The sequence below is a fragment of the Lycorma delicatula genome, chromosome 3 (genome assembly GCF_047948215.1).
Source record: "Lycorma delicatula isolate Av1 chromosome 3, ASM4794821v1, whole genome shotgun sequence".
Lineage (NCBI taxonomy): Eukaryota > Metazoa > Arthropoda > Insecta > Hemiptera > Fulgoridae > Lycorma > Lycorma delicatula.
In genome coordinates, this window is record NC_134457.1 from 53,571,627 (window position 1) to 53,595,617 (window position 23,991).

Consider the following 23,991-nt stretch of genomic DNA (forward strand, 5'->3'; position numbering starts at 1 on the left):
TAAAAACATAAATTTCAGATTCACCACATACTTATTCACTACAAAACAGCTGGCAAAAATGATTTAAAAACAGTTAGATAATTAGTCACGGTTATGGCTAACTATTAACTTGTTTTATTCAATTTGAATAGTTCTTTAAAAATACATCATATGTTTTTAATCATTTTTACCAGCTATTTTGTAATGAATAAAAAATGAGGTTTATCTGAAATTAATGTTTTTATTTGGAAACGGCCAATTTGTTTCTATAGAGCCTATAAGGTTGAAATTTCCACAGAATATTTTTAGAACCTTCGTTAAAAGGTCTGTTTTCAATATAATGGGTGGGAAAATGGGCGAGTGATACTAAACCAAAAGCGTATATCTCTTCGTGGGACAAACTGTATATACATATATAGTATACATATTTTTTTTTTACTGTATACATAGAATCTTCTTATTTTTTTTAATACATATTATAATTTCTATTTTTACTTCATATTTAGCATCAAAACAAGGGAAATATACTTAACAAAACTTTGTATTAATTTGAAACAAAGAATTATAATTTTTTTTCATATATTAAGTATTTTTTTAATGTCGAATAATTTTTATGTTACAACATCCATTTTTTCAAATATTAGTGTAGACTGTAATGTTTTAATGAGGACACACTTCTTATAAATGTGTTCGTGTGAAAATTCTTTTATATTTTTCTTTATTTTTCCCAAAATTTATTTACATTCACTAAAAAATAAAAGAATTCAGCAGTGTTTCGCTTCCAGATTTTCACGACCAATCGCTGCTACGATGGATTCTTCAAATAAGCAGCACAAATAATTTTCACAAAACATGATAAGTAAATAAATAAATTAAAGGAAAAAAAGAGCTGTAAATAACAACAATATAATAAACTAAAATCAATAATGTAACAGAGAAGAATTATTTTTAAAATGTTATATTTACGTCTGTCGTTTTCTTATTCTTCGACTGGTCACAATCATTACGGTTAACATCGTAATTACTTATATTTTCTTAGTTGCTAATAAAATAATAATGTAAAATAATGTCATTTATTTAGTATTTTTATTGCAAAATTAGAAAAATTGCTAAAAACACAATATTTTAGTGCTATGGAACAAAATCCACTACTTCCACAACCAGCACTATTAACGCTTGATAAAGATAACGAAGCCGATCAAAAATTAAATGTTAATCGCAATTAAATGTTAATCGTTAGTAATCGTCAAGTCAAAAATGAGTTTGAAATAAGAATCAACATAATTGTTTATATATATGTATGAATGTATAAAATATTAATAAATCTTTTCATTAGTTTATATTTAATAATACCAATTAGTAACATAGGTCCTAGTAATATGTTAACACTAATAATTAATAAGACTCGCGTCCTTTCGCTAACAAGAGAAAATGCATAAATTGCTAAAAAATCTTCTTAAAAATCATATCATAAATTAAAACCTTATCGTTTTTATGTAACATATACCCTCGATTCTAAACTCTTTTTTATTATATACGATTTTAAAACACCGTAACTTCAACAAAAAAAGAATTAAAAAATGCCACATGAAAACGCATTTAACGTATATTTAAAAATGGAACTTTCATTTCTATTTTAATGCAATTTCATGTCATTCCTGGCAATTTGTTTAGAAGAAGAAAGGCATTTACGAAAAAAGTTATCAATCGAAATATATTTTATCGTGAAATGATTGGATAGGACATGCAATAATAATTTGCCTACAATTTTGTGGAATTTTATAAGCGTAAACACGGGTTAGTTTATTTTAATAAGAGTTATACTTCATAGTCGTTATAAAAACTCAACTTCACAAAATATTAAAGCTATTAAATCATTTTCTAAGTCTTCAAGATAGTATATCATTCATCATCCGTCCCGAGTTTGTTTAAGACTTTTATATTATTTAATTAAAATATTAACTACAGTACTAATTTATTATAAAAGTATTTTTTCTTTTCGTCTTTTTTATAAACATTTTCCATTTTAAGTGAACAGTTTACTTAACTATAATTAAAATTAAGTATAATTAAATAAATAAAACTGAATACAAAATTACTTGTTACGTAAATAACATAATTTATTTTCATAACAATACGATTTTCATTTATTTTATTTTTTTTCAAATTATAATACCTTAAGACTTGAACTTGAAAATGAACTTAAAAACAATCTGATGTGGACACTACATGACTTCATTATACGCCTATTAAATTACATATACACATTTATATGAATGAATGAAAAGTACATAAAATTTTATTTTATTAAAAACTTACGATATTTTTTTGTATTCTTTTTTTTAGTGTTATTATTAAATTATTATTTATAATAGAAATCTTTTTACAATCAGAGGTTAAGAACTATTGATAAATCAATATATTTAAATAAAAAAAAAAGTTAAAAAAAAGGAGATGAATTCTGATTCGAACCGATGTGCCAAGTCCAAATAATTCATTAACTTAAGTTTTATTTATCTACAACTCTGGAACCAATGAAAATAAGTACCACTTATGATATATTGTTGAAAATCTCTCAACGAGGGCTGATTACTGCAGTTAAAGAAACGTCCAAAATCCAATTTTTTTGGATTTTGGGTTTTTTAGACACTTTTGGTCCAGTCGATTGCAGTCAAAATGGGAAGTGCATAACTAGATGTTACAACATTTCTAAATCCAAAATTTGTAGATTCTACGGCTAATCGTTTTTAGTTACGCGAGATACATATGTATTGTACGTATATACGTCACGCTGAAACTAGTCAAAATGGATTCAAGGATGGTCAAAATGGATATTTCCGTTGAAATCTGAAAACCGAAATATTTCGCGATTACAATACTTCCTTTACTTCGTACAAGAAAGTAAAAAATTAAAGTATTTTTTTCAATAACACTTGTGATACCGGTTTATTTAATGTTTATTAAACATTTTCGTTTAAGTAATTCTTATTAAGAATTCCGATGAACTACGAAAAAAAATACTTCAAGTATAAAAAAACCGATCTCTATTACGCAGGTTTGAAGAAACACAAAAAGTTGAAAATTTTATTCTTGATGAACATAAGAAAATAAAAGCAGAGGAATAAACTAAATGAACTTCTAACAAGCGTGAGCTAAGATTCTGTGACTTAAAGAATACGAAATACATTTTAATTTAATTTTTTCAATAAATTTCTTGAATTTTCACCCAAAATATTTAAAAATATATAATAATGACATCCGATTAAATTATACTATGCTGTAACAACTGAACACTAAGCAGTGCTTAAGAGAAAAAAGTATTCTAAAATCGTGCGTGTAGGCAATTAATTTTTTCTTTAAAAATCAACTACTTCAGGTATATGGAAAAAACTTATAATTGAACTAACAAAAGAATTTTCTAAACAAATTTAAAAAAAATATATATTAAATCGACCCGTTTGGTAAAAAGTACGGTTTTAATAAAAACGTAATAAATAAGAAAAAAATATATGTAAAGGAATTTAACTGAGAACGTTCTGCTTTTCATGGAGTTTGTTAAAGATACTAATTAAAATAATTAGGGAAAATAATAAAAGAAACATTTCAATAGTATATTATACATTATAATAACAATTATATCCTGGTCAGACGTAGCTTATTTCACAAACGATAAAATGTCCGTATCACAATTTCTCTTATTTAATTAAAGCTTATGTGTTTAATTCATCTTTTACAAGTTAATAATGGAGTTTTAAATCAATCTAACACCTGAAAAAGGGTTCAAATTACATATTATAGTAATTATCTGTAATTACTCTAATTAAAAGTAGTTATAATAATCTGTTGAAGCTGACATTTCAGTTATAAATTGATAAGATAAAAATAAGGAACGCATTTTACTCTTGCGCAATGTAAGAATTACATTAAATGAGCCATCAATAAAAATAATAAATCGCTTCAATGTCAAGCACATATCACCATCTTTTCTTATTACATGTTTAAATAAATATTACTACATGACATCGGCTACTAAATGATAACTACGAGTATTACATGCAAATGTTTTCGTCACCCTTACATCAATCAGTAAATAAAAATATATCTAATAGGTTACTTTCGTACGTGATAAATCGATTTAATAGTAAAACGATAATCGATAAGATTATGTAAGAAGAGACATAATTATTGTAAAAAACAAAAGATCATCCTTTATTATATTCTCACTTAACGGTAATGTTTTCTTGGTGGTTGTAGTAATACTAACTAGATTTTTAAATCGTTTACGGTGCAACTTTTGATTAATTAACACAAAATAATTTTCGTAACTCACAATCCTATTCCTCAATAACAATACTATTCCAAAAAAATATTAATAGCTACAAAACCATCAAAAATAACACCGTAAATATAATATGAGTTTTGAAAAATACTCTGGAACATAATTCTGGCAGGAGCTAGTTCTTTACACATATTTAAGTAATATAATCTTGAACGAAACCCAATCTTTAAAAAAGAAATTTATTTTGTTGTATTTTTTATGCGAGTAGAAATATCTAAAATAATTTTGATAAAATTTACAATTGAACACTGAAAATCTTGGAATGTACACCGAACGGCAAACATATTTGTACTTTTTTTATCTTATTTCAAAATCAGGTTCTATAATATTACAACCGATGCTGCAACTAGAATATAGTCACCTACTATATCAGCAGTATTAAGGTCGTCTGTATTCGTCGACCTTATCAGCATCAATAACTAAATATACAAGTATTTTCTACCCGGTATGCACTAAAGCAATCGCACGCATCACGTACGTTGACTGCATTTTATCCTACAATGCAAATCGGGTCGCACTTTTTAACGATGTAGATCAGAGCTCTAAGGTTTGGAACTATTCCCAACCTAATCCGACAAGTTCTTCTTTAATTGTACGGTTTTATTGTACGTTCAATTAACTAATGGAAAAGTTATCCAGTTTATTGATTTGTGATTTGAAACTCATAATAATCTAAGTACATAAAACCATACTTCATGAAAATACACACGCCGCCGCCTCCGTGCGCACGCGACTTAGTCCAGGCGGTATCCGTTTTGGGTAGGACTGTTTCTACACGATCGCTAATTTTTGCTTTAATGCCTCAGTAATATAATCAGAAATGATTATTTCGTTATAAGCCAGTTGAAAAAGATATGCCTAAATTTTTATTCAACAAAAGATAAAGAAAATCGCAAAAATATCCATTTTTTCTCCTATTTCCCTAGATAACACGATAACAGTTCATTTTAGAGAAAAGATCGGCAAAGAAAAAAGTTTTGTAATTAAATTTTACACATAATATCATCGGTTGCCAATCGAAAAATACGTTATGTTGATGTAAAAAGAGCAATAACTTACAAAAAAAAAATGAAAAAAGAAACAACATTTTTTTGGGTAATTTTTTTCGAGTACTTATATATAGGATCTTCAGATTTTACCTGAAAGAACTTTTTGATATGATAAAGCAAAACGCCAAATTTTATCAAAACCGGTCTCGATAATTTTTGCATAATAATTTTGCAATCCAATTTTTTAAAAAATGTTATTTTTCCAAATTGTGTAGAGCCTGAAATAAAGTCTCTAGATACTAGAAAACGTATAAAATAGCACTCAAACTTTCAAATGCATTTTGAAAACTTTAAATCTGTTAATTACTAGAGTCTAAGAAATTTTTCCAACATACTTTCAATTTAAACAAAACTGCAATTTTAACACACAAAATTGTTTTGTTTTAAATCTGTGTCTTTTAAACCAAAAAGTTTAAATATCATACTGGGAAAAGCGAATTATTGCTAAATATCGGTCAATTAAATTATCTATAATTTATTCCAAAATTTGCACGACAGCGGTCAAATTTGATCGGTTATATCTCCGGAGATAATTAACGAATCGAAACTTTTTTTTTAAAGAAGCGTTTAAAGCTCTGCTTTTTAAAATTAATTTAGATAAAAATTCGTGAAGATATTCAGTTTGTTTAAAAGCAAAAAAAAAGCAAGCATGTTTGAAAAATTCCCTAGGTTCTCCTAATTAACCGACTTAAATTTTTCAAAATGCATTTGAAAGTTTGAGTGTTCCTTTACATTTGATCAAATTTTCAAGTATCTAGAGTCTTTATTTCAGGCTCTACACAATTTGGAAAAATAACATTTTTTTTAAATCTGGATTGCAAAATTATTGTGCAAAATCTGTCACACCGATTTTGTTGAAATTTTGCGTGTGACTTTATCATATCAAAAGGTTTTTTGAGACCAAATCTGAAGGTCCTATGTATATAAGTACTCGAAAAAAATTCACAAAAAACTAGTTTTTTTTTTTCATTTTTTGGATAGTTATTGCTATTTTTGGATGAATAATAACGTATTTTTTGATTTGCAACCCATGATATTGTATGTAAAATTTAATAACAAAACTTTTCTCTCTCTCGATTTTATCTCTAAAATGAACAGTTATAGAATTATCTAGGGAAATAGGAGAAAAAATAAGAATATTTCTGCAATTTCTTTACATTTTGTTTAATAAAAATTTAAGCACACCTTTTTCATCTGGCGCATAACAAAATAATCATTTCTGATGAAATTTCGGAAGCATCAGAGCAAAAATTAGCGATCATGTAGAAAAAGTCCAAACATGCCCATTTTAAAATGCCAATATACTTCCTGGAATAATCGTGAATTTTAAAGATAAAGAAGTAAAATAATCTTCGAGTTTTTTCACACACACACGTGCGCGCGCGCGCAAACGTTCAATGTTCTGAGATAGCGAATTTATGTAACTTTACCTCAAAATACCGTTAACAAAAAAATTATATTTTAAAATTTCAATGAATTACCAAACAATATAATTAATAGACAAATTGATTTGTTACAAAAGAAATGTAAATTATAAAATAAGGTTATTCTCAAGAAGATAAAAATAAAATTCAATCCGAAGCAAAAGATTTTCAAGTCGTATAAACTTACAGTGTCATCAGTCTACATTCATGAGTAAAAGTTTAGTCTACACGGGTTTGAAGTTTACTATAACATAATTTAATAAGTTTCTCCGGGTTATTTAAGTCTTAATCAAACATACAATAAATATACTCACGTATATGCTCTACACGACCGTGCTCACAGAGTGCGCGCGCGCGCGCACACACACACAAACATACTCCACAGTAAAAACTCCCTGCTGCTATTTTAGAGGTATCATAATTATAGTAAACTATGCTAATTATTTCCTTAATGTTAATCCGTAAACTTAATAATTAAGTTATAATTGTATTATTTAAATTCAAACAAAATATGTATAAAGATTATGAGATAATTTTCTTTAATAATATAAGAACACTAAATATATTTTGTAGCTCTTCTTTATACACCGAATAAAACTTCTCTGGGAAAAAATATACAATTTAATGTTTTCAGATTAAGGATGCACTGGTTTTTTTTTTATGTACATAAAATTTTATATTGAAAATCACGCTTCTTTTAACTAACTTTAGTTTAAAGGTATCAGTCAATCTCTTACTTCTATATTCAGTAAGAAACAAAAATTCTCTTCTTTACAATTTTAACTGCGTAAGAGAATAAATATTAATAACAATCTGAAAATTTTTAAAGTTTTTGTTTCACACTGCTTTGTGCGTCCGTCTCTATTATATTTATTTCAATAGAGTTATTTTTCGTCATATATAATTGAATTAAATAGTAAACCACTTGAATTCACGGGGTATAAGATTTATTCAAAAGAAAAAATTTAATTACAAAAAACGCGTTATTAAAATAGTAGGTTTGTTGTAATTTCATTCTGATAGGTCTGAATTTGATTTGAAAATTACATCTAGAAATGTAAAAAGAGAACAGGTAAATAGATAGATAAAACTAAAATTACAGAATAGATAATCTACTTCTAATACGTTTACATCATTTCGATACATTTAGTTATTTTGTTCAACTGAGTTTTACAAAAATAATTTAAGATAAAATCGGGAATTGTAAATATCATAACGTAGGGCACCGCATCGCGAAAATATCTTCGGATTCAGGGTCTAAACAAAATTTAAGGAAATTTAACAATCGGTACACCACTAATAATAATCAAGTTTGTCTTTTGAGTACGATTAAGATCAACGTGTACAGTTTAAGTAGTGTTCTTTACCATGTTAAATTAGTAGATATCACGTCACCAAACTCAGTAAGCTGAATTAATCCTCAACGATGCTTTTTTTCAGTTGATATTCAAACCGTGTAGGGATACTGATGAAAGTATTAAATTAAATTTTATTAACATGGCCATTACTCCCAGAAGAATATAAAACTGGAATTGTTTTTTGGGGGATTATTTATGCCCTAATGGGGCTATTTTTTATGCTATTTTGGCCGAATCCTGGTTAGGCGAGATATTTTTTACGTTATAAAACTCATCTCATCGCATCACACAACAAAATTGACTAATTGAACTGTTGTAGCTAAAAATTAAATTAAATAAACTGGAAATAAGCACAACTGTAATAGTTATCTATGGGAGAGAGTTAATCATACGTTTATATAATTTTTTTGTTATTAGTATTATATTTGAAGTATTTAAAAGCGTTTTACGATAATTTAATTCTCAACTGAAATGTAAACAAGGTAATTATTAAATCTGGGTAACAGACATGCAAACATCTTGCCAAAACCTTACCATATACAACATTAAAAAATCTGTGCGGACTTCCTTGTGCGGTTATTAAATTACATATACACATATTTTTTTAAATGAAAAGTACATAAAATTTTATTTCATTAATAACTTCGGATATATTTTTTTTTATTGTTATTACTGAATTATTATTTATTGTAAAAATCTTTTACAAACGGAGGTTAGTAATTATTAATAAATAAATATACTTAAATTAAAAAAAAAAGGTTAAAAAAAGGAAAGAAGTCTGATTCGAACCGATATGCCCTCCCATTGTAAGATTCAAATATTTCATTAATAAAAATGTTATTTGGCTTAAACTTTGGAACCAATGAAAATAAGTACCACTTATGATACATAGTTGAAAAGCTCTCAATGAGAGCTTAGTGCGTTTAGAAAAAGTCCAAAATCCAAATTGGGCTTTTTTGGACACTTTTGGGTCCAGTCGATTGCAATCAAATGGGATGATGCACAATTAGATGTTACAACTGTTCTAAATTCAAAATTTCAACATCCTACGGCTAATCGTTTTTGAGTTATGCGACATACATACATATAGACGTCACGTCGAAACTAATCAAAATGGATTCACGGATGGTCAGTCAAAATGGATATTTCCATTGAAAACTGAAAACCGAAATTTTTCGCGATTACACGATTTAAAAGAATTTTAAATAAAAAAAAAAATTAAAGATTTCAAATATGCTCGAATCGTTGTCCTTTCCGCAATATCAAATAATATGAAGCTAAATGAAAACGGACTGCTATTAAATGAATAACCAGTATATTGTTATAAATTTCACTTTGAGGTATTGTAAAAGAGGGTTAAATCAACGACTTAAAAAAAGGATAAAAGGTTGTTGAGTGTCATAGTAAATCAATTGTTTTTGTCACTAAGCAATTTTAAATCTACTACTTGTATGCTTTTTCTCATAACGAAAATATAATTTTTCAGAGACGGTTGGTTGTACTAAATCACTGTTTAATTTTTTAAGTACACTTGACTTAAAAGAAAGATCCTGGCAAATACTAACACAAACTTTTATATTAAAGATATTTCTAAAATATTATCAGAGAGTTTAATTCCAACTGAATACAATAGACAATTGTAACATAAGTACAGCTCAAATGTGAGTACTCTTAAAATAATTACGAAACTATATTCCAAGGAAAATGACATAATTTCATTTCTGTTTTGTTAATGATAATCCTACGCTAAGAAATCTGGCTGAACGATTCAATTAAATACTTTTATTTGTATTATTCTTTTGGATATGAATATATCCACAGAATTTTGAGAAGGATTAAGGTTTTCCTGAGGGACGTCAGGACACCTCGAAGAAAAGAAATCCGTCTTAAAATGTAAATGAGTAGCTCAACACAAAATGTGTTCACCCGTCTGGATAAAAATAGCCCCAGTTTCCAAAGAAACTGTGGGCAGAATAGTACCTACGAGTTGTAATATCATCGAAGCAATTTCCTTAAATGTAATATTTATACGTTCAACACTTAACTTCTGCCAATATCGGTATGAATGTCGCGTATCTACAGCATAATGTATGATACGGTTACGAGCTGTTTTACTTTATTAATTTGTATTATATTTGATACGGTCTTGTAACAGGAAGATGATACAATTATAAACAAATTCATGTTCAAAATTAACTCATTTGAAAATATTTTTCAATTTCCACTAGAATAAAATTGAATTTTTTAAATAAAATTGTCAAAATGAAATAATATAAAAACTTAGTACAGTATACAAAATAAAAAATAACTAACCTTAACTAAAAATAGGAAACTAAAGGTAATGTTTCACTGCAAATAAAACTCCGAATAGAAATGTCTGATGTTATTAATACAGTGATAAGACCGAATAAAAAGCATATATATATATATATATATATATATCGGTTTTCTCAAAAACATTTAAACAATTTTATCTACAAGTTAAATCTGTATTTACCTTTGTAAAGAGAGAGACCTCGTAGACTGTAAAACGGATCGTTACACAGGTAACTTTATTCAATAATCAAATACCAAGACAACTTGCAAAGTATTTACAAACTCTTTTAATTAACACCAATAAGCTACAACTTGCAGCGTACAAACAAACCAAAAAACTTCAAAAATTAGTTTTTTCCTTTAGAAAATAATTACATAATGAATAATTCTTCAACGTAAAAAAATTATTAATTAAATTACCGTAAATATGTGTTTCAAACTCACCTTACAAATTCAATAACAAATACATTTTGTATGAGATAAATTGGTGCTGAAGTAAAAAAATATATATGTATTAGATTACGAAAAATTATAATAAAATAAAAGACTTAATAATTTAAAAAAATAACTAAATCAGATACTCGGACAAACTTTCTCATGTAGGTTATGAATACTAAGCAGATTGTATACATGAAACTTGTATGCATACGGAATACAAAAAGTAATTTACGAAAAACTATTTGAACAAATTTGATTACATACACGTGACAATGAAAAACAAAACAAAGTTAACAGAAGGCGTAAAAATAGAATATTTTTTTTAATATTTAAATTATATTACAGATTTTTTTTTAAACTGAAATTCAAGAAAATAAATTGCCTAAGTTAGACTATCAAAATAAAGTGCACTATGTACGTATTCTGTATCAGATTGCTATGTTAGTAAACGCTGAAAAGCAAATGAAATTTCAGAAACAATATTTAAGGAAAACCTGGTTTGTTTTTTACTCAAATCATTTTGAGCTAGATCGTTAAATGAATGCATTCAAAAGTACATGTACCAAATTATATATGAAGTATTTCATTAAAAATATTTCAACAAAAAACCTGCATCCAAATAGGATACTACCAACCTTAAGTCGGCATCTTTAGAATCATGTGATAGCGAATAATTTAAAAATTAAAAAAGAAATAATAATTTTTACTGATGCTTCTATAAATGTATAAAACAAAAATATACGGACTATTTAAATTTGAGAAGTGTTTGTTCATGCAAAAATAACTAAAACACTCCACAAAGATATTTATGAAAACATTTAATTTTTGCTTCCTTGTAGGAAGTGAAGGAAGTAATCGCTAAAAATGTCTCTTTTCAGATGTAAATGGAAATATCCACTTAGAGTATCCCTGAATCCATTTTGACTAGTTTCTACATGACGTCCGTCCGTACATATGTATCTTGAATGACTCAAAAACGATTAGCCGTTGGATGTTGAAATTTTAATGTAGTACTGTTGTAACATCTAGTTGTGCACCTCCCCTTTTGAGTGCAATCGACTGGACCAAAAGTGTCCGAAATCCAAAACATTTGGATTTTGAACCTTTTCTTAACTGCAGAAATAAGCCCTCATTGAGAGCTTTTCAACAATATATCAAAAATGGTACTTATGTTCATTGGTTCCAGAGTTATAGCCAAATGATACTGTAATTAATGAAATATTTGAATCTTACAAAGGGAGGCGCATCGGTTCGAATCAGACTTCATTTTCTTTTTTTTTTACCTTTTTTTTAATTTAAATATATTGAATTATTAATAATTATTACCTTCTGACTGTAAAAAAAGGAATTACAATTTTTTAATTTTAATTTATAAAACGAGTAATAAAAAAAAAAGAAATATGAAAAAAATCAGAAGTTATTAGTGAAATAAAATTTTATGTAATTTTCATTTTAATTCATACATTTTTACTACGGTTATAATTATTAATAAAGGTTAATAATTATTAATAAATCAATATATGTAAATTAAATATATATATATATGTATATAAATTCAGATTCGAATCGATGTGACCACGGTTACGGACCCGAAACGTTCTCACTTACACCACATAACTACTTGAGCGACGTGATACAAAATTAATATAAAATGCTGATCCTGACACCACAAAAATATGTGATGCAATGTGGTGTCCACCGCAATGCAATTGTGTAACTGTCCACTTTATTAAAGAATTGGAATTTATTTATTGAACCACTGGATCGTTTCTCACTTTCAAATGAAATAAGTTTAAATGAAGTGTAGCAAAAAATGTGTATATGTAACCTAATAGGCGTGCAAGGAAGTCATATGTTGTCCACATCAAATTTTTTCTGCTTAGTAGAAATTCATATTTTAAAAACAAATTGAGATATTTTTAATAAAATTAGGTACTCGAATTTAAAGTGTCATTCTTAAGAAAAAAAAAATATTGTGATTTGTTTTTAAAATTCAAAATGGCGACCAGATAATATTTAAATCATTAATATTCCTGTAAATAATATTTCGTCAAATAATCTTTTATTTGATAACATCTTAAGTATTTTATTTTGGAATAAAATTTTCCCCTACATTTCTTACAACTTTAAACAAAAGAGTTAAGCGAAAAATTGAAAGGAATATTTTTTTGTAACTCCTGCCTATTCATTCACTAAGAAACAAGTTTAGAGTAAACACATACAAATGTACAACCTTCCTTAACCGAGCCTTTCTTAAACGAGTTAACCGGCCGCCGTGGTCGAGTAGCGTCTCGGTCTTTCATCCGGTGATTGTGAGTTCGAATCCTGCTCAGGCATGGCACCTTTCACTGTGCTACAAATCCATAATTAACCTCGGGTACAAAAAGTCTGAAGTGCAATAAAACTAAAAAAAAAAAGAATCGAGATGCCGTTTAGTCCATGAACGAATTTTATTATAGTCTATAACTGAGGATTATTCGTTGTACGTAATTGCTATTGCGCAGTAACTAGTATTGAGTATTTATTTGGACAATGCGCCCAGCCATCCATCTGAAGATGTTCTAATTTCGGGCAACATTAAGATATCGTCACTCATTTGTCAACCTTTGGATAAGACATCGTAGCAACAATAAAAAAAAAAAAAAAAAAAAAATTTTAAAACGAAAGATATCTCATATACTAGCATTAAAGCTTCAATTTACACCAGCATTTAAAGGCATTGACCATAAAACATGCGATTTACATGTAGGCAGAATTATGGAATTCAATCGATCAATCAAGCAACAAACAATAAATCATTGCCATAAATAAGGCCATAAATTCGAAAGGTTAACAATCAGAAAATTTTATGTACTATGCCATCGAATGAGGAGTTTTGTGCTTTTTTACAAAATATATCGGGATGTGAAAATGTAAAGGGAAGTGGAATGCAAGACCGGTTAGATTCGGATTCACGGGAGCCAATATTTAAAATCTATGATTATGACGAAATCATAAACGTTGTGACAGAAGAGGTTAATGAAACCTCCAGTGACAAAGACCAACCGAATAATGAAAATGAAAAAATTATACGCAACAAACGAACTGTATTTCTCACAAAAGTGCTCCATTATTTAGAGCAACGAAGCGATGCTCCTTTCCTCGACTTAACCGTAGTATGAAACTGGCGTGATTGCGCTGTTATGGTTAAGATAAAGCCTTAGTTAAGATAAAAGAAGGACAGACGTTTTCGTTAAAAGATAAAACTAAGCTTATGCGAGTCAATTCGAGAGTGATTGGTGACTATTGATTTTACTAAATAAACACAGTAAAATAAAACAATAAATAATATTATAATCGTTTTTAATTTGTGGCTTATTCTACAACCGGTTCAATATTAATATGGTTTGTTGCCGAATTCAAGAACGAACTTAATGTCTCTGTTATCCGCGGATTCCGTTGTCTGAGCCGGCAACATCCCCAATTAGGTTGTTTAAGAGAAGCCCTACTGTATACCTAAAACTCCTCTTAGAGGTCAATGTAGATTGTTCAATCTGCTTTTTTTTAAATTTAGGATTTATAAATAAGGTTTAATGAACTGAATGGTTTGACTGTAAAATATAAAGAGAAAGTTGTGCGATTCTTAAATATTCTACTTTTATACGATCGACATTTTAAGCGATCGTATAGTTTATTTTTTTACTGCTCCGCACGAAAATGGGATTTAAAAAAAACATGATGTTGAAAAAACTTACATTTCGTTTATTTAACTTATCAAGAGTAAAATTTCAGCTTATCGAGTTATACATTTATATATTCTTTAGACAAATTCATTTTAAGAGATTTCAATTTGTCTACATCAAAGAAAACTACGCTTGAAGATTTCAATCAACTTTTATTTTTTAATCTATTTGATGAAACTAAAATTGTATAAACATCAAAGTATTCTTAATCAAATAAGATTAATTTTTTAATGAATAATTAATATTTCAGCATACGGTTTATTAATCTACGTGTAATTATGTTTGTAAGTTTATATATTCCATACAACTGCATATCATTTTAATAAAAAATCCGATGTGAACACCGTATGACTTCCTTGTACACCTACTAAATTACATATACACATTTTTTTTAAATAAAAAGAACATAAAATTTTATTTCATTAATAACTTTTTTTGTTATTATTGAACGTTATTTATGGTATTTTTTTTTTTTACAATCAGAGGTGGTTAATAACTATTAATAAAGTAATATATTTAAATTAAAAAAAAGTTAAAAAAAAGGCGATGAAGGCGGATTGAACCGGTGTGCCTTCTCCTTGTAAGATCCAAATATTTCATTAATTCAAATTTTATTTAAGTATAACTTCTAGATCTAATGAAAATAAGTACCACTTACGATATATCGCTTAAAACCTCTCAATGAGAGCTTATTACTGCAGTTAAGAAAAGTCTAAAATCCATTTTTTTTTTTTTTTTTGGATTTCGGCTTTTTGGACACTGTTGGTCCAGTCGATTGCAACCAAAAAGGGAGGGGTTGTTACAACAATCTAGTTGTTACAACAGTCGTAAATTCAAAATTTCAACACCCTACGGCTAATCGTTTTTGAGGTACGCGGGATACATACGTACACACGTACGTACAGACGTCACACCAAAACTAGTCAAAATGGATTCAGGGTTGGTCAAAATGGATATTTCCGTTGAAATCTGAAAACTGAAATTTTTCGCAATTACAATACTTCCTTTACTTCGTGCAAGGAAATAAAAATAATAAAAATAGTCTACTATGTTCTGTCCAGGAGAGTGCTGCACCCCATGATTGACAAAGTGATTTTTAAACGCCTTACCTTGATATTTTTAGAACTTACATTTTTAAAAAAAAGACGTTTTCACTTTTATCTCTAAATGTATTTGCGCCAGTTTACTGACCCATGCTGAATTGATGAGTTATCGTCATTGTTCGTAATGTGTTTTTATAATTATGAAGATAGTATTAACTTGTTTTATGTCACAACAGAAAGTTTTCTTCAAAAAATTATGACAATGAATCATTTTTAAAAACGTTTTATATTAATAATAATAAATTACGTACATTATTCGTGATCTGCATTATGTACATTACTCCTGCATATTGCTTAAGCCGCGTACAGAATTGCTACAAGATTAGCAAACAATTCATCCATCTGATCGGCAAACCATCGAACCAACCTAGTTGAAAAGTAATTCAACTATTGCCACATTTCATCAAACAAACGTCTGTCTGCATAAATATGCAGAAAGACGTATAATATTTGTTTTCTAACAAACAAATTTCTATAGTTTTACCGATGGGTTTAAAAATTAATAATTCGGTCTATGACGGTAAAAAATCGAGAATATTCATATTCTACACTACAAAGTATTTTTCTATTTCTGTTAACCTACGCAGTTTTATATCATTACCATTAACCATAAAATGCAATGGTTTTTTTTTTTAATATAATAAATAAAAAATACCTAAGCAAAAGTTCAGAAAATTATGCTTGCTTGACTAGTTCTAAATTATAATTTGAATTAATAACCATGTGAAAAACACAAGAATGAAATTAAAAAAAAATTTCCTGTTCGATATTTAAGCTCATTATTCTTGTTCAATTATTTGGATCAACTTGGTCTTGGACTTATTTGGATCAACGGTGTATCAGTTAAACAAATAATTTCTGTACAAATGGGGATTTTTTAAAGGCCTACTATCGCTTAAATAATCATTAAACAATTAGAAATTTTTTGAGCACAAAGATAAAATTTCATATTATTTTACAGACTTTTTTTGTGAAAGTTACTGAAACCGAAAACTGCATACACAAAAAACATTTCTTTAACTATAAACAAATTACAAATGAATTTTTTGTTGCTATTTTATTAAACAAGTTTAAACTAATGGAAAAAGAATAGACTTAAATTTCGTTATCTTTTATATATATATATATAATTATGTACCAAGTATTCTTTAAATTTCTTGGCAAAAAAATTATAACAGCTAAAGTAATTGTTTTTTTCTTCATTATTCAGACTGTTGTGTTTTTTACTTACTTATTTTTATTGAAGTATAACACATCGACATAAAATGTGCAGACATTTCTTATATGCGTGTTGACGTGATACATGAAATGTATGACTCATAATTTTGGTTTAATACTTTATCAAACACACATAACCATACATCTGTCGCCACAAACGTTTGCATTGATGTTAATTTTTTTAGATTTTTTTTTCAATGTTTAAATTTTTTTATATATATTTCCAATAAACAAAAAAAAATATAAATAATTTCTATTTTAAAATGGATTTTTAAGAAATAATTTATTCAAAAAGAGTTAGTCTCTATAAATAGCGGACGATGAGGATGAAACAGACATTCAGCTGAAAGGTTCACGGCTCATAAACAAAGAAATTTAAAACTAGAAGATAAAATATTACTGGGTTAAAGAATGTTTCCCGCAACAATGAAAATTTATTGAAAATTAATGGTAAGTCAAAGGGAAAAAGCTTTCAAAAAGAGCTAATACACCAACCTTTCTGTGGCAACTACAATGGTTTTGATTTTACTTTGATTAATACGGTATTATTTTACATTAATAATTTTAACAGTAACTGATTTTAGAATAATAGCTTCCATTTTTTTTTTATTAAAAAAAAATGTTTTCCACAAAGAATCCAGGTCGTATCAGCAATAACATCAAACGTTTTTGCATTTAGCGCCGCGTTCAATTATGTTACTAGAACATAATGCATTCCACGCTGAACAAACACTTTTATTCATAGTACGTCAGGCTGTGTTGTTAAACGTCAAATGTTCAGTGAAAATGTTTCAAAGTAATTAATCAAGAATAACATAACGTCACTTTAACGTTCTGTAAAGTAAACAAAATGGTTAACTAAAATCGTCAAAAAATAACTTCGTAATGTAAACTAATTCATAAATTTCTTATTAAAGAAGGCACAGAATAATATATAATTTATTTTTAAAATGTTTTTTACCGCACACATATCTTAAAACGTATTTAATAGTTATGAAAAATGCATCATAAGACTTACAAACTGCAATTCTTACTACTAACAAGCTTCTAAAATTTTCTCCAAACTGATTTTTTACCTCACTTAGGGCTTAATATTTATGTTAAAAGTTTTTGTTTATTTAACACTTTTGTGATGTAAATAGTAATATGTGCAATTATTTTATTTTTAGATTTTTTTTTAATAAATTTTGAAACAAAACTGTCCTACTCAAGTATAAATTAGGCATTAATAAAGACATAACAGGCCTATTAACAAATTAATATGTTTAATAAAGATAATTATAATTTTTTTCACCTAGAAACATTTAAAAGAAAACAGCCATACGCTTAACTTAATTTTAATCTGGCTCGACTTATAATTAGTTTTTTATTTTTTTATCATTACCGGTCATACTTAGCAGACGTTATTTAATTAAATATTAAAAAATAAATAAATAAGAAATTTAAATAGTTTGTCTGTTTGAATATTTGAAAACTATTAAAAACCTACTGCATGAATATAACTGTACCTTCTTTCGTTAGGCCTGGCTTGCGAATAATAATCCTAATTTTAGCGTGTCAAGGTAAAACAAACCGAATAAACTGAATTTTAAACAGAACTTTCAAATGAATAATAATATAACGTCACAAATATTTTTTTTAAAAATAAAAATTATTTGTAAAATGATAATTTAACAAATATTAGGCGATGTGAAATCTAAATTTAAAAATAAAATTAATGGATAAATAAATTTAATTTTAGAAGAAAATTCTATAATTCATTTTTTTTATCAATATAAGAAGTTAAACCGTTTCAACGCAAACATTTTTTGATAAATGTAATTATAATAAACTAACCAACCAAGGCGAGCCCTTCCTATCTAGCCGAGAGCTCCCTGCACCGCTGCTTTGTTCATTATCCTCATGGTTGTGAGAATAATACTAATAAATAACAATTAAACTATACAGACTTTAAATACCTGAAAAAGAAACTAAATTACAAAAGACAGAATAGTAGAAACTAAAGAACACAGACATTTAACGGGGAAAACTTCACCCCCAACGGGGGTTAGGGCCTCGATCTACGGCTTCAAATCTTTCCTGGGATAATCCAAATATGTCCTGAAAATTTGAAAGCAATCAATCGGTTGGTTATCGCGTTATGCTGTTGCAAACGGACAGACAGAATTTGCCACAAACTTTCGTATTTATAAAAATAAGAAATAAATATTATTCAAATTTTAACATAAAATAATCTTATTATCTGAAATAGTACAAAAAAAATCAGTAGTTCGAACTGTTCTATATGTATTTAAAATTGTTTTAATTAAAACTACTAAGACAAAATCAAATTTCAAAATTACACTAGACTATTAGCGCTTTACTATTACTATTAACTTCATCAGAAAAATTACTTAAAAAATACTTCAAATGTTATTCGTAAAAGAGTCTAAAACCAATAAATCGATTCATCAATCACCTTTCCTGTGTAATATTTTGGTTCTAATCGGTTTAGGTGAGCGAGTATAATAATCGGAACCGGTTATTAAAATTATAATCGGAATACTTTTATCTGTAATTTAAATCATTCTAAGATAAATCAAACGAGTACTTACGTATTATTAGCCCGTCGACTAATAAATTGCAAACTTTTGGGTTATTGTTAATATCACCCGATATTACCATTTTTATAATCATTTATATTTATTTATTTTATAAATTTAATTTAACCAAACTTAACCTACGCTCGCTTCGTTCGCTAACTTTGCCTACTGTAATGTTTTGAGTATTTAAATAATAAATTCAGTAATTATTTATTACTTAAAAAATCAAAACATTACTGTTAACTAGTTAGGTTAGCGAGCGAAGCAAGCGTTGGTTTAGTTAATTTATATCTATAATTATAAGCAATATTTTAATATGCAATATACAATTATAAGCAATATATAATTGAAGCTTATATTTTTAATATATAAAATATCTTGATGATCACGTAACTTTGAAGTATTTTCAAAGCTACGAGATCGTTATGGTTATGGTTGATAGGCTAATACCTACCATCAAACGAAATATAAAAAGGTTAAAAATCAAATATAAAGAAAATCATTTCACTTTTCATACATAGATAGAATGACGTTTAATAATTTATTTAATTCAAACCAAAATAAAATAATTACACGATAGCAAATGAATTTTGTTTTAAAATGATCACAACGTTTAAATGAGCAAACTATAAACTTTTTTACCTATGAAAAACATAATCGGCATTAAAATCTTCTCTATCTTCCAGGTTTCCACAAATCTTTCTGATTGCGGTATAGATTTAAAGCATTTTAATACCAGAATACAATATTCAAAATATAAGCAAGTTACAACGTTTTTTCTTTAAATTTAGATATTAAAACTCCAGACATTTCGTTTTAAATTTGTTCTGAATACGCCGATGGATTCTTAATATGGAAAAAATTTATTCAGAACGTAATTGAATACCAAGAATTAAGGCGTTGCTAATTAACTAAGTAAACAATAATAATTAAGACTTAATATTGAGTAATGAATTTTGTAACAAAGCAAATCAGATCGTAAGTATAGCATCGCAATAAATCATACTGTAGCAAATTATATTTAAAACACAGCAATAAATGTTAATAATTTACTCAGTAATAAATGTAATACGGTGCAACATTCATCTAGGATATTAATATAATTTATATGTTTACTGCATATTTAAGTGTGTAATAAACATAATTTTTTTTTTTTTTACATTAAAAGCATTACAGTAAGTCTTATGAATGAAAAGTTATTATTTTAATTACAATACTGATTATATTATACTATTTATTAATTCACTCGAAATGAATTTCAGCTGAAAACTTTAATAAATATTAACCGATGTTGTAAATCGAAATCATATACTCTATTTTTTTTTTCTAAAACATGATAAAGTAACTAAAAATGAAAAAGATAAGTAATCTACAGAAATCTTCAGTTTATATCATAACCATAACAATCCTGATTTCATAGAAACAGATAAGAAATACAGTTATTGAAAATAACTAAAGACAGAATTAAAAGAACAAAAAACCCGGATGCACGCAATCGCAAACCTATATTATTAAAATTAAAAAAACTTAAAATTAAAAATTTTATTATAAAATTTGTAAGTAAAACTTAAGGAGTAGTAACAAATTTTACGGTATCCACTTCGTCAGTGAGAAGAACAACATTAGTTTCGGTTTGGTTAATTAAACTTAAACAAATAATAATGATAAATGCGTTAAGTAATATTTTTGAAAACCGAAATTAACGCAGGGAATTAAAAATAAAAAACAAACCTAAAGTAGAAAACAATTCTTTAAAAATTTGGCCGTGTATTACATACATGTAATACTTATGTGTTAATGACCATTAGTTTTTTCCTTAAAGTGCATTGTACGTTGTTTTCGAAAGTTATGTGTGCAACTGAATTGCTTACTGACATTTGTTTATATTACTGGTTGATTAACGGCAGGCGGAAGCCGATTAGGACGACCATGAAAGAGATATTAAATTAGCGATTCAGTGGCTCTCTCCAAATACTGGCGTTACAATGGATATAGGCAGATCTGAAACGTAAAAACGAACCCCTGAAAATTCTTCCCGACAAAACCTCAGCACAATAACAGATTCTACCGAAACCAAAACCGCATTATCCAATTAGATTTTATATTTCAGTTTCGATATTAAAGAGTCACGCGCAGGTAAAATTTTGGTACTAAAGTATGATACTTAGATATACCGTTAAAAAGACATTTAATTTGGCGAAATAAATAGCATCGGTATAATGAAGTTCTATTTGGATTCATCAGTTAACATATTCCCACGGCGACAGTAAACTAAGGACAACAGTTTCATAGAAATACTCCGTACTGTTGACTTCGCCGTAACTGATCATGCAATAACGTATAAAAACATTACAAGATAATTCACTTGTACATATAATTACGGAAGCAAACGAATCACTATCATCAATATTAATGCTTAAGTAACAAAAATGTTATTCAAATTATGAGTTCTTTAATATTAAATTAAATGTTTTATCTAAATTAAAATATATTTACTAAGTATATTAGATAATACAACATGGAAGTTTATAACGAGTAAACGATGTTTTATTCCTTACATAAACTTAATTAAAACTCATTAAGCCAACTTTTTGTTAACCGAATTATAAAAGTAATTGTTTAAATATTACATTTAGATAAGATTTAAAATAAGAATTATTACGATCAACTAATACAATTCTAAATTTAAAAATTAAATAAGAACTATTTTTTTCCATTTGAATCTGTACAAATATCAGAGAAACATAAAAAAAAAAACAAATAGCCATAAAAATTACAACCTGCACTATTTATTTAGGCAAGAAATATTTATTTAAAGGGAGAAATAATGCCTCATTTGGTCACTCACTTGAAAACCTTTCGATCCTTTATCGTTATGACAAATTTCTAATTATACCTTACTGGAGAGTTGAAGAAACATTATGGCTAGACAAACAAAAACGTCATTTGGTCTTCTATTAACGTTGATTTCAGTAAACGTAACGTTCAGCTGAACGACTACACATCGTACAGCAGAAAGCTTGTTCGAGGTTAATTATAGAACGCAGACAAACAATTCGAAAAAAGAAGTTAAAAAATAAACAGAAAGCAGACAGATGGTATGGCAAAGACGTCTAGCATCACTTTTAACTGAACCTTTGCTATCTGTTTAAACAATGGACAGACAAACGTAACGGATAAAAGATTTATAGAAACATTTAAGCTATCATTATCTCATTAAAAATAAAACAAATATATCCAGCGGTAATCATATTAAGTATAGTATTTACAATGAACAAGAATTTACATTAATTATTATAAATTGATCTAATGATATATTTTGCAGTTTTAAGAAAAAATAGAATCAATGTTATCTTTTAATCAATAATGTCTTTAAACGGGATAAAGCAATTTGGTTTTCGGACAAAGTAACCGATTCAGTATTCCATCGTTTACTACATCGTGTACTAAATTTTATCTGATCGAGATTTCACTTATTAAGAAAATACTGTCTAAACTCACGAAACCTGAATGCAATAAATGCAGCTTAATACTACACAAAGTAGTTTAGTATACGATTCTATTTAAACTACTTTTCAAAAAACTACAAGCAGACAGTATCGCAATTTGTTATTATCATACATTTTTAAGCTCGATACAAGTATATTGCTCTAAATAATTATACTTTGCGAATGCCATAATCTAATTATTTATTAAACGATAAAGAAATAAATAGATAATGAAAAACGTTATGTTAATTACCGAATGATATGAGGCCGCTGTTAAGCATTGACAACTTGATTGCGTTCGGTATTGAAACAAGAGACACGCTTGTTGTTTTCTTCTTCTTCGGTTTTTCATCTTGGGGCCTTGAAGACGAGCGGGAGCGGTGCTTTCGGAGGCTGGCCGCCCCCGCCGTAGTGCTTGTACGCGCAGACAGGTTGCCGGATTTTACCTTACACCACACAACAACGGCAGCGCCACACTCACTGACTACTGTTTTGCTGACTGCTAGTCGCCGTCGCCAGATCCGCCCGCCTCACAGTGCTACCAACGTAACGCTAAATAATTTCCCAAAAACAATCTTACCGGTAATTACGCAAATAAACATTTAAAATATAGCCTTTCTGAAAACGATAAACAAATCTTCTTCAACGTATGCCATGAGTAAATTATTGATAAATAAACAAGATTTTAAAAACAACTCATCGATTCAATATCACCGACTTGTTTTTATCGCCGAAATTTAACGGTTTGCTAAAATAACGACAGTAATGTGGGAGTTCGGGAAATTGCACCTCCTTTACATTCCTTCGATTAATTTTATTACATTAACAACATGCGTAGATCTATTTAACGTAAAATAATGTACAGACAAATTTAAAAACAGTTAATGTATAATCCACAACAAAATAAATTGCCATGTTACTAGTCGCAAAGAAAATTCATTTTTACTATAAATTGCTAACTAATGCAGAAACGTA

The 23,991-nt window shown here is 27.7% G+C and overlaps 1 protein-coding gene across 1 annotated transcript in view; it reads right to left on the reverse strand.

Annotated features, from left to right (window-relative positions):
* The window catches only part of Ptp36E (protein tyrosine phosphatase 36E), a 489,476-nt gene extending 465,972 nt beyond the window's left edge, over positions 1-23,504 (reverse strand). The window contains exon 1 of the mRNA XM_075359821.1: positions 23,270-23,504. Within this exon, the coding sequence (XP_075215936.1) occupies positions 23,270-23,297 (28 nt within the window). The 5' untranslated portion in view covers positions 23,298-23,504. The remainder of the gene's footprint in view (positions 1-23,269) is intronic.
* Between the last annotated feature and the right edge of the window lie 487 nt (positions 23,505-23,991).